A 26,537-nucleotide genomic window follows, 5' to 3' on the forward strand; every position below is an offset into this window, starting at 1 on the left:
GTTAAAACCCTCCCAAGGCACAGCCATCAACAAAGAAGGAGAGTGTGTGGTTGAAAGAACAGTGCGCTGGGAGTCGGGGACTTGGTCTCTAGTCCCAGTTCCAGCACCTACAGCCTCTGTGACTCTGAGCAAGACACAGTCCCTGAGCTTCTAAGAGATCAGTCCTCTGGTCTCTAAGGAACCTTTCAGGGCAATATGAACACAGATCTATGGTTCTCTGTAAATGGCAGGGCCAAAGAGTACGAACAGGGCCATAGAACTGTAGAGGAAAGAGCATTAACTGGAGTGCTGGAGACCTGTTTCCTAATTCTGGCTCTGGTGCCCATTAGCTACTTGACCTAAGGAAAGTCACTCTCTGGAACTCTGGCTTAGAAATAGAGATGAGGCTCGATGACCTTCTCAACCCCACAGTTTCTGTAATTATGGCTAACGATAACTGTAAGTATGAATGCTTTCTTCAAAGGATCCTAAGGGCCACAGGGGGCATGGTTGGTACATCTTTGGGACAATGGAAGGAACATTAACGTTTCTACTTGTTTTATAATAAATGGAACTAAGGGCAAACATATCAAACTATCTGCTCAGAGTTCAGAGAAGCACAATTAGGTGTGTCTACTTCCAACCTGTGCTATGGATGAAACATTAGTCCAGGATACTAAACTCAAACCACAAAGCCTTTTTAAGCCATGCCAGCCATCTATAAAATGATAAGTAGACCTAATAAATTACAAAATTAGATAATGAATTCTACATCTCATTTTATTTGTTATTTATTTATTTTGAGGAAAGGTCTCACCCAGGCTGGAGCGCACTGGCGCAGTCATGGCTCACTGCAGCCTTGAACTCCCTCAGGTGATCCTCCCACCTCAGTCTCCCAAGTAGCTGGGACTACAGGCACACAACACCATGCCCAGCTAATTTTTTGTATTTTCTGTAGAGATACGGTTTTGCTGTTTTGGTCGGGCTGGTCTCAAACTCCTGGGCTCAAGTGATCTTCCTGTCTCGGCCTCTTAAAGAGCTGGGATTACAAGTGTGAGCCACTACCCCCAGCCAATTTACAATTTTAAGTGGTATTATAGAAAAAAAAACATAAAGATTAAATAAAGAGACAAAACTGTGGCAAGGATGCCACTGGATGGCCCAGGGATGTCTCAGGAGGCAGTTGCGGGGGAGGATGCTGAGCTAACAGTTCCACCTCACCTCACCCCAAATTACCCAATAAACAACAATCTAAATAAAAAGAGTATGTTTGGCATGTAAATGCAGTTTCAAAACAAGTTCTCTAGCTGCCTCATCACCTCACCTTGCACCTGGCTGTTGCTATATGGGAGTTCTAGGTCTGCTAGCCATTAGGGGATTTGATTGGGGTAGCCTCACAACCAACGTTTGGGCTGTTGGCCACAAAGTCAAGTAGAGAGCACTAAAAGGAGAGGAAAGAAAAGAACTATGATCCGACAAGTTGCTTAACCTCTCTGACGTTCAGCTATCTCACTTTTTCTGAAAAATTTAAAAATAAAAGGGAAAGTCAGGTGCAGTGGCTCACACCTATAATCCCAGCACTTTGGGAGGCCGAGGTGGGCAGATTACCTGAGGTCAGGAGTTCAAGACCAGCCTGGCGAACATGGCAAAACCCCATCTCTACTAAAAGTACAAAATTAGGCAGGCATGGTGGCTCATGCCTGTGATCCCAGCTACTCGAGAAGCTGAGGCAGGAGAATCGCTTGAACCCAGAAGGTGGAGGTTGCAGTGAACCGAGATCGTGCCACTGCACTCCAGCCTGGGTGACAGAGTGAGACTCCATCTCAAAAACAAATAAATAAATAAATAAGCATTTTGAGTTGCAATGTTTCACAGCTAAAATAAAGGTGGCCTATACATTGGAAATATTTTGCTTTTTGAGTTTCTCCCTTCATATTATCTTCCAAAGCCCCTCTTTTTTTGGTCCCCCAAGGAATGTTAAGTGTCAAAATTCACACAAAATGTTTGACTTGCACTTTAGATGTTAAATATACAACTATCTGAGGATCTTGCATTAGAAGTTTCTCTACATAAATTATATTTTCAAAAGGCCAGTGTAACCTTTTGAGAGTTTTTAGAATCGCACCCTTTTTCTGAAGTCCTGTTTTGTCAAGATGTGTCCCTAAAAATAAAGAGAATCTTGATTTTGAAATGTTGGTACAAACTGGACAACAGCAGGAGGATCTCAGAATGAGATAAGCCACAGCACAGCACAGAATAACCCAGTTAGGGAGAATGTCTGCTCTGTCAGTGTGTCTTCCCTGGCACCGCTGCTCGCCGGCATCGAATAGGAAAGATCCCGTTCAGCTTGACACAAGTATGCACTGTCCTTCTGAAATGTGAGAAAAGCAGTTCCCTCAGGAACAAGGAGGCCTCTTGGCAGAGGTTAGTGAAGCTGGAGAAACCGAGAGCTTGGCTGGCAAGGACTGTGTACGATGGGACTCTCTCTGTTGGAATGCTTCTGGAATCAGTTAGGTTACTTCTCCAAGGTTACACAATGTTCTTAAAATATACTACTTAACACCGGATAGAATTCTCATCATGCATTGTGTACCAATACTAACCGTTCCAGTCTATGAACCAAAAAACCATGGAATATCTTTTCCCATCACCCGCATCCCCTGCTGTACATACACCATACAATTTACTGATTATGTTTTGGTCTTCACCCTTCTAGAATGAGTGTGAGCTCCATGAGGACAGAAATTAGCTTTGCTTTGGTCTGTTTTGTCTACTGCTGTGTCTACTATACTTAGAACAATGATGAATATATGATAGGGATTCAATAGATATTCGTTGAATACAAACAATTTTTTGAATGCTTTGCAGATATCAATATAAATTTAATCAGAATGATGGAGCCGTGTTCACTACTTAAGTTCAGAGCAGGTGGCTTCATGGCCACTGAAATTATCCCCATGACATCACAATGTGGTACAACGGGAGGACAGAGGATCTAACGTCAAAATTGTCCCTCTGCTGTTTACTTAGCAAGGTACCCTCTGGGAGTCTTGGCTCCATCCTCATTCAAAGAGAGATGTCATTATCTGCTTCAGGGACAGGATTGTTAAAAAATCGCACAAAAGCACGTGTCTTGGAGAGGTTTAAATTTCATGGGAGAATATGAAAAACACACATTTTTATGCATGTATACAGCCTACCCACATAGACAAGAAAGACACATAAGCATAAACACAGAGGCAGACGTGTTTGGGAAGAGCTTCAGATAGGACTATGGAATAGTTCTTAAACTCCCACTTATAACATATGTCAGGATGAAAATGTCTAAGCAAGTGGTTTTTTTGATGAACCATGTTGTAGTTATTTCCTCCTGAAAACGGAAGCAAGGATCATAGCAATGGCTCTGCAGGGTTTGGCTCTGAAATGTGTCATCAGTCAAGATAAATTTGTGCTGGTCAATACAACCCTAAAAACAATATTTTCTCTTTAATTTCTATCACCTGTTTTAAAGGTATTCTATGTGCTATATTGAATGCAAGTCTCTCAAATGATTTCTGGAACAAGGTAGAACATAACCAAACAAATAATTTTTTAAAGTAGACAGAAACATGCCAGGCATGGTGGCTCACGCCTGGAATCCCAGCACTTCGGGAGGCCAACGCAGGCGGATCACCTGAGATCAGGAGTTCGAAACCAGCCTGGCCAACATGGTGAAACCCTGTCTCTACTAAAAATACAAAATTTAGCCAGGCGTGGTGGTAGGAGCCTGTAGTCCCAGCTACCTGGGAGGCTGAAGCAGGAAAATCTATTAAACCCAGGAGGCGGAGGTTACAGTGAGCTGAAATCACAACACTGCATTCCAGCCTGGGTGACACCGTGAGACCCTGTCTCAAAAAAAAAAAGGAGACAGAAACATACCCTCCCATAACAGGGATTTTTGTGAGAATCTGTTAATAATGTATGTAAAAGTTCTGGGTAAGCAATGAAGTGTGTACCCACAGATGTCACTGAAATTGGTGGTTCTCATTCATAGCTGTCTCTCAGCCCCTGCCACCCTTGCCTTTCCCCACTCCCTGTTGCCGTGGGACCTTCACTGCTTCCTGCACTCAGTAGCAAAGCACCTCTTCCACATTGGCCTCTTCTACTTAAGAGGCCAGGGTGGGCGTTTTAGAAGCATTCCAGAGTTTCCTCTGCCTACCTTGAATGAGAAGGGTAGCTATATATATTTCTAAGAGGAAAAAGGAAACCTGTATGATTCCAAAGTACTCCCAAAGAATAAGACATGACTGATTAGTAAAACCCCAGATTAATGAGCTCAAAGGATAACGTTTAATGATATCACCAAAGAAGTGTCCACATTTCTTCCCAGGAGAGGATTCTCATTTTTGTTCAGACTCCATACAAGAAATTACTTTTCCTGCCAAAACTGGACAATATACTTCCTTTCAACATACTATGTAAAATGCTTGCACATTTATTTACACGGGGGTATGGCTTTGCTGCACGGTTACAGACATCAGAGGTAAGAGGGGAGCGTCAGGTACTGCGGTTTCTTAAAGAACCCACCACCATACAGCTCGCCCAACAAACTGCCCTACTGCCCTGGTTCCGGGTTTTCAATCCGTCCCCTGTTACAAGGCACAGTCATGAAGAGATGAGGGACTGCAGCTGCAGTCGGTCAGACCTGGTGTGACTCTGGGTTCTACCTCTTATTAGCTGGGTGACATGGGCCATGTACTTCACTTCTCTGACGTTCCATTTCTTCCTCTGTAAGATGGAGATAATAATAACTGTTGTGTAGATTATGGTTTGGCTTCAATACAATACTTATCAAGTGTCCAAGTCAGTAGCTGGTACACAAGAATAAAGGACTGCTGTTGCTGTTACTGTTATTTATTAACCAGTATCCATAGGCACAACTGCCTGCTATGACACAAGAAAACGAAAGTGATGAAGGCACATGAGCAGAGAAAACAAACACTGGAAAAGGCCTCCAGGAAACGCTCTGTCAGCAGGAACACTATCATTGACTGCCTATACTTGAAGGAATCAGATTTCCATCGAGTAACCTAAAGATGAGTAGGTTGAAATGCATCACCAACTCTTGGCCCCTGGGCTCTACAGCTGTTGCTTCTTATCCTCACTAGCTTCATTCCGTTTCATTTTTCTTCCCTTTTGCTAATGCAATGTGGCCTGTGCAGGTGTCCCTATATTCCTATCATCTCCTCCTCTGACATCTCGCCCCAAGGACAGTCAGGCATGTCCCCCAACGTTCCCAGCAAGATACTGCCACCTTCCTCTTGTCTGACCTCTCAATGTGGGCACACAGAGGCTTCAATTATCCTAGCAAATTCTGTATTTTCGTGGGTTACTAGATAACCTGACTCCTCCTAGAAGTGAGGATACCATTGCTGTCTTCATTAAACCAGGTACACAGCTTTGAAACAAAGTTTTGATTATTCGAAAACACAGGGTTCTTCTAAGTATGAGAGCTATGATTTAGGGCTCCAACCCAGCTCAGATGTCAGTTCCCATCATCATGCTGTGTCCCTCCCAGCATGGAGAGATGGCGGCCACAGTAGTGGGAGAGGAAAAGAAAGGGTTCAGGGCAGAGGCTAGGAGCAGCCTCCTTCCAAAGTCTGCTCTGGCCCTTCACTATCTCTGACCTAACCTGAAAAGCTCCTTTTATTTCAAGACCCTGGATAAGTTCTTGGCGAAGTGATGATGAGCAGGTTCATCTCATCTCTTCTCCTGGAATGGAGGACTAGGAGAGGATGAGAGGCACACTGGCCACACCAAGCCCACAATTTTCCTGTCTGGGGATATTACTAATGATATTTCAATAATTATATAAGATTATGACACTTCACAGATTATCATAACTTAATGAAAAAATAGACATTTATTTTTGAAAGCTTCACCTCTTAATCCATATTGACTACGAGTCTAAAAATTATATTGCACGGAAATGGAGTTGTGTATCCCCTTGAGTTAAGGTGCTAATGAAAATCTATTACGAATTTTACGAAGGCCACCAGGCAATTGCTTATTGAGGAAGTTTCAAGGGTTCCAAAATAAATACCTATATAGCTGTTGTGGGCCGGGCGCGGTGGCTCACGACTGTAATCCCAGCACTTTGGGAGGCCGAGGCGGGCAGATCACGAGGTCAGGAGATCCAGACTATCCAGGCTAACAAGGTGAAACCCTGTCTCTACTAAAAACACAAAAAATTAGCCGGGCATGGTGGCGGGTGCCTGTAGTCCCAGCTAGTCAGGAGGCTGAGGCAGGAGAATCGCTTGAATCCAGGAGGCGGAGGTTGCAGTGGGCCAAGATGGCGCCACTGCACTCCAGCCTGGGCAACAGAGTGAGACTCTGTCTCTAAATAAACAAACAAACAAACAAATAAATAAATAAATACCTAAGTAGCTGGTGTTATTGAAACTCAATGTCACTAAAGATCCAAATAAGCTTCGTGTTACCTTTAAATTGGTAGTAGGAACAGAATTTGGAAGAAAGGAAAGCACCGAAATTCAAGTCAGAAGATCCAGCATATTCCACCAATAGACAGTTATGACATTTCAGCTGGAACCTCATTTTAATCATCTATAACATGAAGGCACGGAGCCAAGGGATCCTTTTCACCTTTACTATTTAATTACCATTTTAAGCGGCGACAAATACCAACTAAATCATATACTCCCACGTGGAGTGTGTAGAACTGTCACTGACTTTTTTTAAAAAAGATAAGAAAAATTTCGAATGTCTTTAGGGTGTATGTTTCCAAAAATTTAAATTTCCTGGGGGAGAGATATTTTGTTCTTTAAAATATGTTGACATATTTTCTCTCTGTAGGCAAAGTGTATTTATTTCACTTTTTTAGGATTCGAAATAAATCCTGATGATGCCACTAGGCAGCAATATCCCTGAAAGAAAAGCAATTAACAACAAAGACAAATAAAATTTATTTTGTCCCTATGCAACTTTCCACCTATGGTTACACACACACACACACACACACACACACACACACACACAGCTTATGTTTATCCCCTTTAACTAAATTGAGAGTGGGAAACACATTCAACCATATGCTCCACTGCAGGTGATGAACAATTAAGAACTCTTCAAAAATAAAGTTGCTCTTGAACTAATTTTAGTGGGTACATCAAAAAAGAAAACAAAGCAACCATTACAGAGCGTCTGAAGTTCAGATCCGATTTTGAAGGAGTCTGCTCTAATGGAAGAGCCACCGGGGCAAGGAACGGCAGATTCCCCCATCCCATGTTGACTCGTTACCCAGGTATCAGACACTACGATCAAGGGCATATGCACACAGAGAAACATTACATGATTCCTGCCACCCAGGAGCTGGTGATCTAGTGTCAGACTCCCATGTAAACAAATAATTACAACAATGTCAAGTGCTTTAAGATGGAAGAAGCGCAAAGCAATATCTGAAATATAAAAGAGGAAATGCTTAACTCTAACCAGGGAGGTTGGAGAGCTTTATGAAAAAATGACATGTGTGCTAGGTCTTGACAGATGAGAAGTTTATTGTGGAAACAGCATGTGCAAAGGCACAGAAGTAAAGGAAGGAAGGAAAAGGAAGGGGAAGAAAAGAAGGAGAGGTAGAATATAAATTGGAAATAATATTTTCCAATCTAATGTGTATAAACTAGGATCTTATTTTAATTGTCATATTCCTAATTGCTTGTGAGGCTAAGTATATTTTTATATACTCATTCATCATTTAGACTTTCTTATAAGTGAATTGACTATCTTCTTTGCTCATTTTTTTCCTCCTGGGTAGTTTGCCTTTCTTTTCTTAATTTATATGATTTCTTTACAAATGTTGGATGCTAATTGTCAGTCATAAGAGCTACAAATATCTTCTCTCAGCTTTTCTTCTTACTTTGTTAAATGATATCATGTCAGAGTCAAATGCTTTTCCTTTAATTTTAATTTTATATTATTTTAATATAGACAAATTCACCAGTGATCTTCATTATGTTTTATGCCTTTAAGAAACCCTTTCCTAATCCTTCCGTATTTTCTTCTAAAAGCCGTTAAGTTTTCCTTTTCACGTTTCAGTTCAAAATCCACCTGAAATAGATTTTTGTGCATGGCATAAGGTACATCCAACTTTTTTTTTCCCCACATGGATAACTAATTGTCCTAGCATTATTCATCAAATAATTTATCCTCTCCCATTACAAATAATGGGAGCTGTTATAGGTAACATAATGTCACCTATCACAGGTAGGATCCCCTGGGAAACAGACCCTGAAAAGAGATTCCATGCAGAAGGTTTAGTGGAGAGTGCTCTTTGGAGCGATACCTATGGGAAAGTGAGGGACGCAGGATTGGAGAAGATGCAGTTTGGACAGAGGCCTCAGGTGATAATGTAGGGAGCACGGAGGCTGGGATGGCCCTTCAGAACTGCCCTACACAAGGCAGTGGTGCTGAGCTTCCGTACTCTCACACACAGGTAAGTCATTGGTCAGATCTGCGCTTGAGGAGAAGGTGTAATCTTGGGAGTACCTCCCCCCTTCCAGCTGATACCTCCCCAGAAACTGCCCTCTGCAAATGACACTTCAGACGGAACCTCAGAATGGGAGCGGTAGCTCCCATGTGGAGAGGGCAGTTCCTGGGGAGGCCCTCAGCTGTAAGCCTTTGGCTGGCAACACTGCCAGCAGCAGAGGGAACAGGGTGTTAGTCTTGCAAGGGGGATCTGGGTGGCACCCACAGCATACACTATACCACCTCGCTCATGTATCACTTTCACACTGTGATACATGGACTACTCTATTTAATAGAACTCTTTTCCCCATGAAATAATTTTCAGATATATTTCCGTCCTGGTCACCGACACATAATCTTTTTTTTTTTTTTTTTTTTTTGAGACGGAGTCTCGCTCTGTAGCCCAGGCTGGAGTGCAGTGGCCGGATCTCAGCTCACTGCAAGCTCCGCCTCCCGGGTTCATGCCATTCTCCGGCCTCAGCCTCCCGAGTAGCTGGGACTACAGGCGCCCGCCATCTCGCCCGGCTATTTTTTGTATTTCTTAGTAGAGACGGGGTTTCACTGTGTTCGCCAGGATGGTCTCGATCTCCTGACCTCGTGATCCGCCCATCTCGGCCTCCCAAAGTGCTGGGATTACAGGCTTGAGCCACCGCGCCCGGCCCACATAATCTAATCTGTCAATAATGCCCTTCAAATATGTACCTATAACTATACCAACAACTCCAGATTCATCAGACTCTATAAAGTACAGTAGCACATTTTCTCCCTTGATATGAGTATCTATTTCTAACGTAGCCTGACTTTTTGTTTTCAACAACTATACATTACCCAGCTGGCTCAAAAATCAATATGCTGTCAGCTAAAACAGAAACTGAGGTCTCTGATGTCCTTTACTTGTAAGTGGATAGTTTAATCTCAATGCAGGATTTTTTCCATTATCCTCTTGAGTTTAATCTTGTTCCATTTAGCTTAGGGAAATTGAACAAGCTCTGATTCTGTCACCTAACACCTCTTGCCGTTTCAATTTTTCTCTAAATTTGATAAAGGATGCCAAAAAGCTGTTAAAAAAATCCCATGAGGGCAGAGAGCAGCGATGAGTCTTGTGGCATGCCAATGATACCCTGACTTCTACTTCCACTCTTGGAAACCCATCCCATAACCCATTCTGTAAAGGTCTTGCTCTGCTAGGTAATATTAATAGCGGGAATTTTATCAGCCTATTAATATAATGACTTATATTATATGTGCATAGCTTTTGGAAATCAATCACATGACCTCAACTTATATTTGCATTATACACAAGTTTTCTAGCAGCAGTGCCTACACAGAAGGCAAACTTCCATGGTGGGCATTAGGCACCCAGCAGGTAAGCCTTGCAGGACTCCCTGAATCACAGCCTATAAGAGTTACAAGTCCCTGCCTGGCCTTCTAGTTCACCAATGTGTTGGGTCATAAAATGAACCTTGGTTCAAACGTGCTGTCCTTTGATCATGGATAATGCAACGCGGTTAATCTGTGACCAGTGAAATACATGAAACATTAAACCACCTCTGGTTTCTGTTTCAAGTTTGATCACTTGACTGCCCCTCAGTAACTGGATTTTACAATAAAGTTAAGTCTCATTTTAAAATGTAAAGCTGTCTGTTCTGGTAAAGCCAATCATATGTTGTAAAGTTATTCCATTTAAAAAACCAGTTTCTTTGCTCACAAAAGATTTGGCTTTGAGTACCCAAGTTCCATTTAATTCTACTTCCATCTTCTGAGTACATTTAGATTCCCAAACCCATGCAGAGATGAATAGTTTCAAGGTTAAAAAAAAAAAGGAAAAAAAAAAGCATTTTCTAGCAAAATAGGGTAACAGCATCTAACATTGATAGCAATCACATAACATGGCATGAAACCTGTTTCATTGTTTAACATAGGAAAAATGGGAAAAAATGTGTCCCTGTTACCAGTTTTCAGACTAAGTTCTCTCATCATTCATCCATCCATTTATTCATTCATTCAATAGAGCACTTACTGAGTATATGCTATGGGTCAGTTTCAGTAACTGATCCAGGTATACAATGATGAATGTGATACCGTTGCTATCTTTGAGGAGAGATTTTTTAAAAACCAAAAATAAAGAGACATCTGTTTCCATTTCGAAGTGTTCTATCACTAGGAGAAACAGGTTCCAAATGAAGATGGGACACCAAGAACAAAGCCAGGCAAACCCATTTTACTCTGCTGGGTGGCATGTCAGCTGCAGAATTCCCAATCATCCTGTCTGACTACTCCTAAGGACAATTTGTCACTTGCAGCCACGGCCTTATCATTGTAAGCTGGAAGGCTGTTTTTAATTAAAGTCAACAACCACAATTTCCTTAAAAGAATCAGTACCTATTAATCTACTATTTATAGAACTGCAAAGCATGCATCCAAAGTAAAAGATAAGGTCCTATATTCAAAAGCTTGATAAGAGCTAAAGACTAAGTTATTTATCACACAAGAATCAATGAGTTAATATTATAAAAACATATATAAGAGGCAGATAATTGAGGTCTAAAACGTATTGCCTTGATAAAAATATGACATGGAAATCAGGAGGGACAAAATTACTATCAGATGCAGAAATTGAGAACACTTTGAAGAGGTAAAATGTGATTTCACATGATTCAGAAATGATTGGTAGGAAGAAAGGGGACCTTTGTTTTTCTTTTCTTTTGCTCTTTCATCCTTTAAGATTTCACATTGAAATAACATTAGTAGTCAGACATGCCATTCCAGTTCCTTTCTGACTTAATTTAATTTAGAAAATTTTAAAACCCTGATTTAACTCAAAGGCTACTGAGTGAACCAGTTTGAAGCTAGACACTGTGGGGAGTACCTCAGAGGTATCCTTTATGACCTCTGCCCTCAAGTTTTTTTATTAATGCAAATTAGGTAGAAATCCAATATTAACCTACATGAAACAATAAGATATCGATAAAGATGCTACATAAGTAAGTGCCTTAAAAAAAAAAAACAGAAGCTAATGTAGCAGTTTTAATCAAGAGCAAATCGGGAAATCCACATAGAATAAACAACTCATTGTGAGCTATTATTTGCAGCATCATTTCATCATTGGAAAATATCAAAAGGAGTGGGATTTTAAAATCCTTTCTACCCCTATGAACCAGCAATGGTGTGTAATTATAATAAAGCTAATTTTTAAAAGTGCTTTACAAACTATTTTCATTGATATTATTTCATTTTGATTCTCAAAAAACCACTATGAATTTGACATAATTCCTTCCAGCAACTGCAATCAGGGGAGTAATAACAAGCTACAAAATCGGTATTTCACTGACTCCACCAATTTTGGTGCTTCCCTCTCCCCCACACCAATTTCTCCTGAATCATTCTAGAAATCATGTGTGCTTGCGGATGTAATTCTTCCTCCTCATCACTGCTTTCATCTCTTGCTCCGGCTGCACAAGGGGCCTCTTGATGCTTCCAAAATGGGCACCAGGGCTGCTGTAGTCAAAGGTGCCAGATGTGTTGTCCAAGGCACAACTGCCTACCTCTCCCACTTCTCCTTAGGATAAGACAAAATCTCGTTCATTCTACCATAAATAAAACCATACTGGACAAAATCTAGTTCATCATGCCCTGTCACACCATGCTTCCATAGCACCTCCAGCAGGGACTCTGCTTCCCCAAGTCTGTACATCCTGTTATGCAGAACTTGCTTTCAATGTCCTAAAGAAATTTTAGTAACATTACTCTTTAAATTTTCACACTGCTTTTTTTATGGCAGTCCTCTCTCCAGGCATGAGTCCACGGGGCTGGCGCAACAGAAAATCTGGAGAACATACGTCATGCTATTTTGAGGGTTGTCCCTCCCCGGGGTAGCCGCTACCCTTGGATGTGGCTCAAGTTCTTGCTTTCCTTAAGATGAGCTTTGTCCTGTGATGATCATCCCAGCACTCAAGCAGATGACTCTGGACAGGCGTGACTGTCAAATCATCCAGACATGCCCAGACAAGTCTGAATCCTAGGGAGAACATAGCTGAGGCCCAAGCCGCACGCCTTATTTACTCTCCACATTTCCTCTGGGCTCACCGGGAAACCAACAGCTTTACTCAGTCATAGGAGCATTTCTGGGTTCTCCATCTAAACACAAAACTGAAACTGAAAACTTTAACATTTTAGAACAACTAGGTGAAACCTGAATGAACTGATTTATGACTTTATTGTGAATAAAATTGTATTACCATGAATTTTTTTTTTGAGATGGAGTCTCTAGAGCTCTGTCATCCAGGCTGTAGTGCAGTGGTGTGATCGCAGCTCATTGTAACATCCTCCTCCCGGGTTCAAGTGATTCTCGGGCCTCAGCCTCCCGAGTAACTGGGACTATACCATGAATTATTAATACAAAAATCTGAATCTCACTGTTTGAAGTCCTCACTCACTTGCTTAGCACGAAACCCAGTCCTCAAGAGAGGAAGTCCCTACCTCTCTTGAACAGCTCTTCCACACTGCAAAACTGTTGGGCTTCTGATGATAAAGTTCTTTCATTTCTTTGTGCCAAAGCTCCTTCTTCCTCAAGTGTAGGGGCCCTCCTAGGAGGATGAGGAAGTGTTTGTCCACAGACATTCTGACCCGGAAGTGTTCTTCTCTCATGGTACTTTTCCTTCAGTAGTTTTTTGTTCCTCCCTATTGTCCAACATCCTTCCAGAACCCCTCAGATCTGTCTATATCCTATACATGTCTGAATTCCAATTCTGACCTGATTTTAAGTTCTTTCCTATAAGGCTCTGGGCCCTTGTTTCAATGTACTGGAACAATCCATGACTGTGAAAAAAATTCCTAGAACCTTACATGAGAGGGAAGAAATTCCAGAACATGCCGTGATAGGAGGCTGAGCTGCTGGGGCACACAGAGGAACTACAGGGGGATGGTATGACCTAGTATCACAGCCCAGGGGCCATAAAGATACATTAGATATGGTCCAATTCCAATTTTAAAAATATCTAACAGAAGTCACTATCCCTGTAAGGGATCAGAAAGCAAATAAAGTGAGATCGGCACCATAGTCATTTATCTGCTCACAGTTATCAAGAGGAAGGGGGTGGGGCCACAGTGGTATCTACTGTTTTCAAAAAGTACTCTCTCTCAGGAGTCCCTAAGAAATAAAACAAAACAGGCTCACGCCTGTAATCCCAGCACTTTGGAAGGCTGAGGCAGGCAGATCACGGGGTCAGGAGTTTGAGACCAGCCTGGCCAACATGGTGAAACCCCATCCCTACTAAAAATACAAAAAGTAGCCGGATGCACGCCTGTAATCCCAGCTACTTGGGAGGCTGAGGAAGGAGAATTCCTTGAACCTGGGAGGCAGCGGTTACAGTGGGCCAAGATCACGCCATTGCACTCCAGCCTGGGCAACAAGAGCGAGACTCCATCTCAAAAAAAAAAAAAAAAGAAAGAAAGAAAACAAAACATATGCGTTCAATTTTCAGTACTTTGCTTTATCAATTTGATATAATGCTTATAATCCAATTACAACCCGAAAAGTTTGTCTTTTTCTTTTTCTTTTTTTTTTTTTGAGACGGAGTCTCACTCTGTCGCCCAGGCTGGAGTGCAGTGGCGCGATCTCGGCTCACTGCAAGCTCTGCCTCTGGGGTTTACACCATTCTCCTGCCTCAGCCTTCCAAGTAGCTGGGACTACAGGCGCCCGCCACCTCGCCTGGCTAGTTTTTTGTATTTTTTAGTAGAGATGGGGTTTCACCGTGTTAGCCAGGATGGTCTCAATCTCCTGACCTCGTGATCCGCCCGTCTCGGCCTCCCAAAGTGCTGGGATTACAGGCTTGAGCCACTGCGCCCGGCCAGTTTGTCTTTTTCTAATGACCCAACTAATAATGCCATGAGGCAGAATGTTGAGTTATGTAAACAAATATATCCAATGAATTATTCCTTAAAATTTAGTATCTATTTACTTTAAAAATAGTTTTATCTTTTACATTTATCAGTGGCTGTAACTTTTAATCATGGTATTATTCTGCTATTTCTACATATCTTTGGAATGATTTTGGATGGCTGTGCATAGCCAAAGGCCACAGACTGACAACTTTGCTTTATATCTTGTACTCTGAATCCAAAAATAGAGACATGTGAAAAGCAATTCAGTGGAAGGTGTCCTCAAAGCATAATTCAACCTTAATCTGGGGAAAAATGCACAGGCATAGAGCTGGCTTGGGATTTTAAAACGTCAGATTTTGGCCGTGGTCCTGGCCTTTAAGTCACATTTCCCTTTAAAAACCAAACACACGAGAAAAACACTCACCATTTATTTTATACAGAAACCGACCTTAAAATACAAATTGTTCATTAGTAGAACATTTATTTCATATTTCACATGCCAATTAGCTATTCTTAATTTGAGATAATTGGAAAATACACTCTTTAAAATTCTCTTTATGCTTTACACAAAAAGCAAGCAGGCACAATGGGATCTCAATCATTGTGAAATTTTAAGAGCTTTGTGTGTTGTGTTTTGAAAAACATATACAAATATTATTTCTGAATCCATGGACAAAAAATCATATTGCCAGGACTTCCAATTTACTTTCTTTTTGTATGAACTTTTAACAGTAAAAAGATGGTCAACCTAATCAAATTTAGAGGGAGAAAGGTCACATGAGAAAGAAAGAAAGCACGGTAATAATCATTTAGGTATGAAGATTACCACTGGTCTGTAACAAAACATATACCCATATATCATATAAACACACATTCTTCTTTCCCCTGTTGCTCATTTAAAATTCCATCCTATCTTTCACATCCATTCATTAATAAATCGGAGGGTAGCCACTATCTCCACTTCCTTATCACCTACTCATCTTTAGCCTCTTGTAGTCTACTCATAGACGTCATTCTACCGAAGTAACTCCCCCAAAGAGGGTTAGAAGCAACAGTATTTTCCTGTTCTTTACAGCATAATTCATCCCCATCATCCAGTTTCCCACCGGCCCCTCCAGATCCACTCCCCATTTTTCTCAACCTGCTCTTGGCCCTGGAAGGCTGACCCCGTAGGCCACAGCCACTGGCTTGGCTCCTTTACACTGTGCTTTCTGGTTGGTTCAGTTAGAGGAGGTTTACAGGAAGTGGTCCAGAGGAGAGTGAGGCTGGGACTTTTATCCCCACAGCTTCCTCTCCGCTGGGTGGGTCTACCACAAACCATGGTTCCTGCCAGAGCTTCCCCTCCATTAGTCTCCCCTCTCTGGGCTCCAGTGACCACTCCTTCCCTTGTGCCTTCAGCCTTGCAGGTATCTGTTTCCTCTCAGGACTCTGAGTCATCCAGGGGCCTCTCTGAATTGCTCTCTTCTGTTGGTTTCTGGATTATGCTCTATCCTCATCCTAGCCCTACCTCCCAGACTAGTGCTTTTTGGGCGCTGTGTTTACAGCTCTCTAACAATCTCCATTTCCCCTTGTAACAATCATGTATTCTCAATGTTAAAATTCTTGCCTCAAAGGACATGGGGAAAATATAGAAAAGTGTGGTTCAGCTATAATTGTACTCCCCGCCCCCCACCCCACAAACGAGCACTCTAGGTGGTGAATTTGTTTTTTTCTTAAAAAATAAAAGAAGTTAAATCACTCTTGAAGAATCATAAAAGTAACATATTCACTACAACCAGAGGAACAATATAAAAATATGTAAAGGGAAATAAAATTAATGCCTTTCTCCAATGCTTCTGCATCTTTCCGCTTCACTCACTTCATTCCCCACCTCCACTGCCTTGACCCTCAATAAGGAATGTTAACAGCCTGGCCAGTTTTCTTCCACGCCCGTCTCCATTATATTCAAACCTGGACCAAACATATATATTTATATATCAGGAGGGGTGATAGTTGTTTTACAAAAACTGAGAGCATTTTATGTATTATTTTATAACTCAAATAGATACAAATCTAGATCAGTACTCTGAACAGCCTCACAATATTACAGAGCACAAATGTACAACCATTTATTTAAACATTTCTCTAATGATGGACATTCAAATTTTGTCTAGCTATTTTTTGCCACTACAGACAATGCTGCAATAAACCCCCTTACGCCTATATTCTTATTGGTACATATGTTTATGTAAGCTAAATACCTAAAAGTGCGATTGCCAGGTCATAGTTACATGGAGTTTTAATTGGGATCCTATTACTTTCTCAAAACTACATAGCAACATACTTTATGTCCGCTTAATTCCTGTATTTGTTTTATATGGGTAGAATATGGCTGATGCAATTTTTGAGTCCTATTTTCCCCCTGAATTAATTTTAGATAATTTTCTATGTACTACATACTTTCTGTAGTAATATTAAATGGCTGCATATATCTATTAATGTTGTGAAGCTTCTTTACAATTTTATTGGAATTGCATCAAACCTTCATATTAATATGGGAAGAGTTTATATTTACTTCCCATAATGCATGTCCACAGAGAAAATCAAAGCTTTGACAGTAGCATTAGGGGTTTACACATGTAAATACAATTTATTTCATGTATGCCTCTTAACTCAATAAATTGACATTAATTACATATTTTCATGGGCACAGGAATTGATCAGGTGATTCTCAGTTCTCAATATCAGGAAGAACTATGCCTGGAGCATAGGCTTCCATCACCACATCAGTGACTGCCGTCAAAGGAAAACAACCACTAAAGATTGGGCATTTTCCGAGTATGGTGAGCCAAACTCCCTGTGATTCTTCTGGCACGAAAAGGGTTTACTTTGAATCAAAGGTCAATGAAGGCAAGCACAACAGACAGGAATCCTAGCACCAAGCCCCAAGGACACTGCTTTGCAGGCTAGCACAACTAGAGTTCCTCAGGGTTTGGGGGAAGACCATACTCCACAAAGGCTTGGGAACATTCCACATCCATCTCCATCCCCCAAATAAAATACTATAAAACCCATCTCCCGGTTGGCGGTGGGAGAAGACAGGAGAAGAAAAACCTGACTACCAGTTCTTGTTAGTATATTCTCTATTTTATCACCACTAGGTAAGAGATTCCCACGCATCATCCTTGAAATGGGAAGTTAAGAAAATTACAAAGCCAATAGAAGGTACATCACTGGCCTCTGTGATATCCTTATGCTACATCCTGCATGAATGGTAATGTTAGCTTTAACTGCTTAGTCTTGTAACAAGGATAAGCGAGTTTCACTGTTTCCTGGGAATTACTACTTGCCTCTAACATTGAAGAGTCTTCCAACTGGAAACAGATCTGATTACTTTTGCCAGACTTAATATCTTACTTGAGCAGTTAATGAGAGCTTTCAATAATCTTAATGACATCACTTCAATAAAAATACCTAGATGTTATTTCCACAGGAAATAAATGTCCACAGACCATAAACTTAATCTGGTTAATAGCTAACCTGGGAGAAAGGTGGGAGTTGGATTCAGACAAAGGGACACTGTGAAGGTAAATGAATTATTCACCCCTCTTTCTGGACTGCTGGCAACTGTCTGAGCCCTCTTCTAGGTGGGAAGAGAAATGAAGTGAAAGACAAAGGTAGCTGGAAACAGGAAAATTCTCCCTGTACAGGCTTCCCAGCTGCAGGGAGTCACTGAAGGGTTCAGAATATAAAGAGGACTCACGGCGACAGGAAAGGGAAAATCAAGAAAGGAGAGGGAACTAGAACACAGGATACAAATCAAACGGAACTAGAGCACAGGATACAAATCAAAGGGAACTAGAACACAGGATACAAATCAAAGGTACTATCTGGGGAACCCCCTCCCTCATGCCTTTCAAAGTGGGGCCAGTAGGAGGTAATGGCTGGAGGCCCTGCAGGAAGTCTCCACAGTGGAGAAGTTACCCATATCAGAAAAAAAGCTGTTACCCACTCCTACTCTCCTTTCCTTTTCCAGCCCTGTTTTTTTATAAGGTTAGAAGCACAGGACCTCCTTACAGTTCTTATGACTGGCTCCTGAAAGTGCTGCTGAAGATCCCAGTGGAAGGCTGAGGCCAAAGTAAAGGGAATGTTATGGGTGATGGCATGGAGAGCCCAAGGGAACGCGTGATCATCCGTTCAACTTGTCACTCAGGGGGCTCATGGTCAGTCTCCAAAAGAAACTGAGTGTGCTCTGTGTGCCTGCCTTGACTCAGATACACTGGAGCGTTTATGATATTTTTCAAATAGAAAAAGGGTGAAATAATAAAATAATCCTAAATTGAGGAAAAAGAGGATTTACTAGAGAGCAATGTATTGAATGCACAGTTTCTGCACAGTTTTTGGAGTTAAGGCAGCTAAGATATTCTACACTCATGCCTCCAGGAATCTCTCCCTTAACCTCAGAGAGTTTCCTTGTCAAGTGATTCTAAGTCCTCAGCATCCGACAGGAGAAAGAGAAAGAATTTTCATCACTAGGGTTCTGCGATACATGATATAAAATCTACGATTCTGGGACTTTCCTGGTGAAGCATATTGGTTATGAAAGTAGCAAATCTCGTCAAAACAAGATTGACATATTGCAAAAAACAAGATGAAAAGCATTTACCACATTTTTAAAGACCTACCCCTGGATCAATGATCCAGAGAGATTTATAAAATTTCACAAGTTCAAAATGACCAAAAAGCTTTGAGGCTCCTCTTCCCTAGATATATTTTTTATCTCAAAAATTGCACTTGATGTTTGCTCTAACCTGTAAGAGACTGTCTATCACATTACGAGCTATTCCCTAGACAAAGCATTGCCCATATGCTGTTAGAGGATCTCTGAAAAAGAACCCACAACCTGCACAATGGCATATAAAACCCTGAGATTCTGGCCACAACGGCCTAGAAAATGTAATGAATACTGGAGTGGCGCTTCTTTTGCACAGTCTTTTTTGGTCCTATTGAATCCAAAAAATTATTTTCACGTAACATTTTAAATCACATTAAGTATATAAGTCAAACGAGCTCTTTAGCACCTTTAACATAAGAAATGATGCTATACCAGTAACAGTAACAACCCGTAAGTAAAAGATACCTACAGAATAAAGTCAATTTGTGCTTATATGGGAAATTTAAAAACCGTAAAAAAAAAAAAAAAGAAAAAGAAAACTTGGAACCAAGTGTCTTCAAATTAGACTGAATTCATTCCTCTTCTGGTGAAAAACAAAAGTTTTTGTCATAAAATAATAGCACTTACCAAGATGATTACTAAAACAAGCAAACAAAAAAACCTCTTACTACAGACATAAGTGAAGACACAGCGTACTTTTGCACTTTGCTTAGAGAATCCCTAGAATGACTCCAGCAGCATGAACAGCAAAATTCAGGTCAAGAGGCCAATTACCTACTGTTACCATCAAAGGCAGGGACAAGTTACTACTTCTCTCTGCCTGTTCCTGTTTCCTTTGAGAGTCACTGTTACGCAACCACAGAAGTAGCTTTAGAGAATGCCAAAATAATAATAATAATAATAATAATAATAATAATAATAAAAAATAAATAAAAGACATTCACAAAGTATTGCTTCTGGAAGCAACTATAACCCTGAACCACTAGGTCAAAACCATCCTCATCATCTCCACACCCCCCTGTTCCACTCCCCGTTTTCTTGCTGCAAAGTGAACTAACAGGCCTAGGAATTTTGGTCCATTGTTAATTAGTCAGTTTCTAAGTAGCACAAGCAGACTGATAGTTCTCGAATCAGCCAAGAACAGATTCAAAGCATCTTAAACAGAGACTAACCTGGAGGTGACTGGTGCTGAGGCTCAGCTGTGGTCTTCCCTGGCCCCAAGCTCTTTTCCAAAGGTTCCCCAGGCACCAACCGAGGTTGGCCTGCTCTGAGGAAGGCCGGGCTGGCTCTTTTGGTCTCCGTGACCTTTGCAGAGGATGGTGGCTCCAAGGTGTCCGCAGAGAAGACACGGCTCTTTCTACCAGGAGAGTCATTAAGAGCAGCTTCCCTCTCACCAGGCAGTGCAGGGAGCCGGAGGATCCTGTGATGCAGCTGAGGGCTGGGGAGCCTTGGAGACAGAGGCGAGGGAACAGGTGACGTCCGTTTGTGTGTGCTGGACTGTGAGGCTGAATTATTAAACACCTTGCCGAGAGCTGCCGGTGCTGGGGGGCATGGCTTCTTCTTATCCCCTCTGGGTTGGGAGGAGTCAGGACCTACTTTGTGGGGCAGATCCAGAAACAAGGACTTGTGGCCACTGAGGGGCAACCCGGCTCTCCTCTTGTTTCTGGTTTCTGGGCGAGTGTGAGGGACGCTCCTGTGGACAGGGAAGCCCAGTCTTTTCCCCTCAGGGGCTTCATCTAACTTCTCACTCTCTATCACCTTCAGGAGGACCTTGTTCACAGCCCCCTGGGCACAGGCCGAGGCACTAGAACTGGAGGCTGTTTCCCTGGCTGGCGACTGTGAGGACCCATCCCCTTGCCGCTCCTTGCCCCGCCACCTGGAACCATGAGCCCCGACCTCAGCTCCCGGGAGGGTGAGCAAGTCAGCTTTGGGTACAAACTCAGCGTGGGCTGCTGGGCAAATGGCAATCCTCGCCTTACCCTTAGAATGCGGTTTAACTACTCTTTGTACCTGGGAGGACAGGTCCTGAACTTTGGCCACCACTTTGGAGACAGGTATCTGCTTGCAAGTCTGCTTAGCTGGCTTCTCCATCTCATCCTTTTCTGCCTCTGGACGCTTCTCAGGGTCCTGGTGACTTTCAGAGAAACCTGCTTGCTGATGCTCCAGCCCGCTCGGCGGCCTCCGAGCTCCATCCCCTCCTGCCTCTGGGGAGCTGCAGTCCGGGGGCAGCACTTCTCTTCTGAGCCCAGTGTCCTTGAAAGCCGTCTCAAAGCTCCCAAGGCTAAGGTCTGTGTCTGGCGTCTTGGGAATATCTGGGGGGCAGCTCTCTCTCCTCTGCAGGGATGAGGCAAGTGCTCCATTCGGGAGCAGATTTCCTCTCTCCTCTAGTACCCAAAGATTAGGCCTTGTTCTAGAAAGAGGAAGGGAGTGGCTGGAACAGATCTGGTCCTTGCCCATCAGAGGAGCTGATTCTCGGCCTCCACGCCCTTTTCTTTTTGTCCTCTTCTGTGGGAGAGCCCCAGCGCTCTCTCTCCTTCCACCAGACCTCCGAGGCTTTTTGTTCCCGTGGGTGCTCCTCTTGTTGGGAGGGCCCACAGGGAGCTCTCCCTGCCAGTCACCAGCCCTCTGGAAACAGTCATCCTCGGGGGCCAGGCTCACCGACAGCTCTTGCAGCTTCCCCTCCTGGTTCCCCATCGTGATCCCGAGGATGTGGTCTGAGCTCAGGAGATTGGTTAGCAGTCTCTCCCTCTCTGTGGTGAGTTTGTACAGCTCAGTCAGAATGTCTTTCGTGGGAGTCTGCTTGAAAAATATGTCGCCTGGATGTTCATCCGGCTCCTGGCTGAGGCTGATGATGTCTGACTCCTCCCTGACTTGGTAGCAGTTATGAAAACCTTTCTTGGATCTGTCTAGAGTTACAGTGCCCTTGTATGAAAATCCTCTGACTTCCCCCTTTGGAAGATAGAAGCTGATGTAGCAGAGTTCCGTAATGGGCTTATGCAATTGGAGGGTGCAATGAGTACCTTCCATTATGCCTACCTAATTATTCATGCCTTGGAGATGCCAGTTTGTGGTCAGGCTTCCCAGGCTCCAGTGGTGAGGCATGTGATGGTGGCTCTGCAGAGAAAGCAGCTGACAGTCATCTCCAGCAATGAGACTGCCTGTTAGAGGAACAGGGGAAGAAAGCAGCTTGTCTAACAGAGTGCATAAATCACACAGCAACATAAAATCAAAGCATAACCATGACTTATCCTTCCTCTCTGGCTGACCTCAACAACTCAAGGAATCAGACAACAGCCCGATTTCAATCTCTTCCTCACTCCCACCCCACTCCTGATCAGTAGAACTTTTGTATAACTGAGAGATGGGAAAGTCCTCTCACTTCAGCCCCAGGACAAAAGTTCCTTTTCACTCCATGGGGACTCACTGTGCAGCCTGGATCAGGTCTCTCAACTTCTCTAGACTTCAGTTTATGTTCTTCTGTAAAACAGAGCTATCATAACTCCCAGAAGTCCTTCTCTAGCGGGCTTTGAGATCCTTAGAAAACATAGCCATTTTCATAACTCATATTTGGAATATTACTTTGCAAAGATAGATCAGGCCTTTTTACCCTCTGAAAACCACCTTCAAGATCTGAGCTCAAATTATCGATTTAACTTAAAACACAATGTGAGGAAAGATCTTAGGCCCCAAATTTGGAGTCAACAGTAAACATTTCAATGTAAAAGTTTAAAATTTAAGTAATTCAAGTCTGAATCAAGTTTTGTGATTTTCTTTTTTATTTATTTTTTCTTGTAGTATTTCCTTCTTATTTCCTTCCTGTTGTCTATTTGGAGCCAAATGGAATGGCAGAGGAACAGTAAAAAATCTGTAAGGAAGTGCTGGCCCTGTACAGATTTTCCATGACTTCACCACAGAAACGGCTGAAATGCCACATAATTAGGGAAGGTGGCTGCTTCCTTGTGTGATATGAGGGACCTCAGAAATGTCTCTGTGGTTACCATCCCCACACACAAACTCTATATTCCTAGTTTCTTAAGTTACTGCCCAGTCTTCAAGTCTTCCTTGCTTAAAAGAAGCACCGCCTACACCCTGGGAATGATAATACAGTAACTATTCATTAGCCCTCGAGATATCTTTAGTGAATTATTTTCCTCAGGTTTTTCCTAACTGCTTCTAAATAGCAAAAAGCTACATAAAAGTATATTTTGAGTGAAGGAAGAGAGAAAGGAGGAAAAGTCTGGTAAAAGTAACTCCTTGAGGAAGAGAGAGAAAATTAAGAGTGATAAAATGAAGGTTATGAAAATTGCAGATATCTGGTCAAACCAGAATGTCAGGAGACCAGGAGAGGCCTTGCCTCTTTCACAATTGTACATGGGGCTGTTCTCATTCAAGCAGTCTTTTTTTTTTTTTTTTAGAGATGGGTTCTTGCTCTGTCGCTTAGGCTGGAGTGCAGTGGTACAAACATGGCTCACTGCAGTCTCAACATCCTAGGCTCAGGTTGTCCTCCCACCTCAGCCTCCCGAGTAGGCGGGACTACAGGCATGTGCCACCACCACCCAGCTAGTTTTTTTGTATTTTTTTGTAGAAACAGGGTTTCGCCATGTTTCCCAGGCTGGTCTGGAACTCTTGGACTCAAGCGATCCTCCCACCTCAGCTTCTCAGAGTGCTGGGATTATAGGTGTGAGCCACTGCTCCCGGCTGTATTTTTAAAACTTTTCGAAAATGTTCATTGCCAGCATTTTCTAAAGATGCACATGTGTAAGGATACTTAATAATTATTGGTACAAACTGTCTGCATATGTCCAAGAACTCACTTAGGAGGTAGTCTCTTATTGTGTAATTTATAATAATCAGTAATAAAAGCAATTGCAAAGCTGTCAATATCCACTGAGCATGATACTGAGCACTAAGCATTAGGAGCTCAGTTAATGAATTCTCAGACAAACTGAAGGGAAGCAGCAGATGAGCTATGCTGTTCTGGAAACATAGAATGCTCTCCTTTCTCTTCAAGCATCATTTTCCTCTAGCTCCTCTTATGTCCTCAATTCCCATGGATTAGGAGAAGTGTGTGATGTTGGGGGAGGAGTGTTAAAAATGTTCAGAATTGGCTGGGTACGGTGGCTCATGCCTGTAATCCCAGCACTTTGGGAGGCCGAGGCGGGCGGATCACGAGGTCAGGAGATCCACACCAGCCTGGTCAACATGGTGAACCCTGTCTCTACTAAAAATACAAAAATTAGCTGGGCGTGGTGGCACGTGCCTGTAATCCCAGCTACTCATGAGACTGAGGCACGAGAATCCCTTGAACCCAGGAAGCCGAGGTTGCAGTGAGCCGAGATCGCGCCACTACACTCCAACCTGGTGACAGAATGAGACTCTGTCTCAAAAAAAAAAAAAAAAAAAAAAATTTTTCAGAATCCGTTCAGAGTCACAGCACAGTCTATGCTGTAATTTCAAATAGGAATATGACAGTGTATTCTATTCCCCAAGAGAGGGAATTTGTATATACTGAGCACATATACACTTATATTTTCATTTTGTTGTCTCATGTAATCAGTACATCTCCATTTTACAGATGAGGAAACTGAAATTCAGACAGATAAAGGAACTTGTCTAAGGGAATATGGCTCAGAATATGCAAGTTTCAAACCCAGGTCTGTCTCACTACATTGCTTCATAGGTCATGTTGTTCTTCATCTACTGCCTTCTACCAACAAATTGGTTTTCCATCTAATTTGAATAAAGGAGCTTTTTTTTTTTTTTAAATTTTGTTAACTTGGTGTTACATAATTTCTTAACAAAGTCTCACATCTTGCTACTTTAACACTCACTGGGGCCAGGCTTAGCAGCTCGCCTCTGTAATCCTGGTACCTTGGGAGGCCAAGGTAGGAGGATGGCTGGAGCTCAGGAATTTGAGACCAGTCTGGGGAACATAGTGAAACCTTGTTTCGAAAGAAAGAAAGAAAAAGGAAGGAAGGAAGGAAGGAAGGAAGGAAGGAAGGAAGGAAGGAAGGAAGGAAGGAAGGAAGGAGGGAAGGAAATTAGGTGGGAATGTGGTGCAAGTCTGTACTCCCAGCTGCTAGTGAGGCTGAGGCAAGGGGATTGCCTGGGAGGCTGAAACTGCAGTGGACTGAGATTGCGCCACTGCACCACTGTACTCCAGCCTGAGAGACACAGCAAGACCCTGTCTTTCAAAATAAAAAATAAAAAAAAAAACCACACTCACTGGAGAGCTTCAGCATGTCTGATCAGGTAAAGTGCTGCCTTCTAAGGTCATCCCTTAAACAATAAAATCTAGAAAAAGGGCACCAGGAGTTCACTACAGCTGGTACAGACAGTAAAAACACTCAATGAAGATTCTAATTTAGAAATAAAAGAAGAGAGGGACTGATATAAAGGCCATATCCTTTATGAGAATTACGGACATGTGGTGCCTGTTTACAGGATCAAGTACTTTTTCCCCCGGTCTTTATAAGTCTTGGTTATGTAAATGGAGAAAATGTCATGGTTAGAACTCTGTATGTTAGTCACAGTTGGGAAACTCAAGACAAGATTTAGAAAATTATAACATTGGATTTTATAGCAATAAAGCCACAACACAAGGCATAAAGCTACAATTATTTAAAAAAAAAAAAAGAACTTCACACTATTGCCTCATCCACCCAGAAACTTCCATATAGAATGCTCTTACCACACTTGTGGTACACACATCCGGAGCCAAAGAGGAGCAGAACAGAGGGGAAAAAAAAGAAATGGGAGTTTGTCTTATGATCTTGGGACTACAGTTCCTTTGTTCTGGGCCCTGAGAAGCAGTATGCTGTAAGAAACTTTGTACTGAACATAGACGAAGGAGCTTCACTATCCCAGGATCCAGTGAAGAATCCTAAGCTACTTATTTATACTTGTTATAAAAAGATTACTTCAGAAGTAGAGACTAGACAAGTAGGGGTAAGACTAGTGGTATAAATCACTTAGAAAGGTCTTTCAGTATTCCAGAAAGAAGCGTTGATGGCTAAAACTAAAGCAGTAGCAATGTGGATGGAGAAGAGATAGTGAATTTAAAAAGACAGATTTCAGGCCAGGCATGGTGCCTCATGACTATAATCCCAGCACTTTGGGAGCCTGAGGTGGGTGGATCACTTGAGTTTGAGACCAGACTAACCAACATGGCAAAACCCCATCTCTACTAAAAATACATAAAAAATCAGACAGGCGTGGTGGCACATGCCTGTAATCCCAGTTATTCGGGTCTCATGCTAAGGCGTGAGAATTGCTTGAACCCAGGAGATCTAGGCTACAGTGAGCCGAGATTGTGCCACTGCACTCCAGCATGGGTGAAAGAGTGAGACTCTGTCTCTAAATAAATAAGTAAAAATTAAATAAAAAGATAGAATTGAAAGGGTCTGATGGTTAACTGAATATATGTGACAGGAAAGAATTTAGTTTCATGATTTCAGATGTAGGTGACTGGGTAGATTGTGGTGCCATTCACAAAGATAAA

At 42.3% G+C, this 26,537-nt stretch overlaps 1 protein-coding gene across 2 annotated transcripts in view; it reads right to left on the bottom strand.

Moving 5' to 3' along the window:
• The window catches only part of FMN1 (formin 1), a 389,651-nt gene extending 367,588 nt beyond the window's left edge, over positions 1–22,063 (bottom strand). Inside the window, exons 1-2 of one of the 2 annotated variants that reach the window (XM_025390159.1) lie at positions 20,209–22,063; positions 18,376–18,488 (exon numbers count right to left, since the gene is read on the bottom strand). In XM_025390159.1, coding sequence (XP_025245944.1) covers positions 18,376–18,488; positions 20,209–22,063 — 1,968 coding nt within the window. Of the gene's footprint in view, positions 1–18,375; positions 18,489–20,208 lie in introns of those variants that run through there. The other variant, XM_025390157.1, reaches the window with a different exon arrangement.
• Positions 22,064–26,537: the final 4,474 nt, after the last annotated feature.

The sequence above is a fragment of the Theropithecus gelada genome, chromosome 7a (genome assembly GCF_003255815.1).
Source record: "Theropithecus gelada isolate Dixy chromosome 7a, Tgel_1.0, whole genome shotgun sequence".
In the NCBI taxonomy this organism is placed as follows: Eukaryota; Metazoa; Chordata; class Mammalia; order Primates; family Cercopithecidae; genus Theropithecus; species Theropithecus gelada.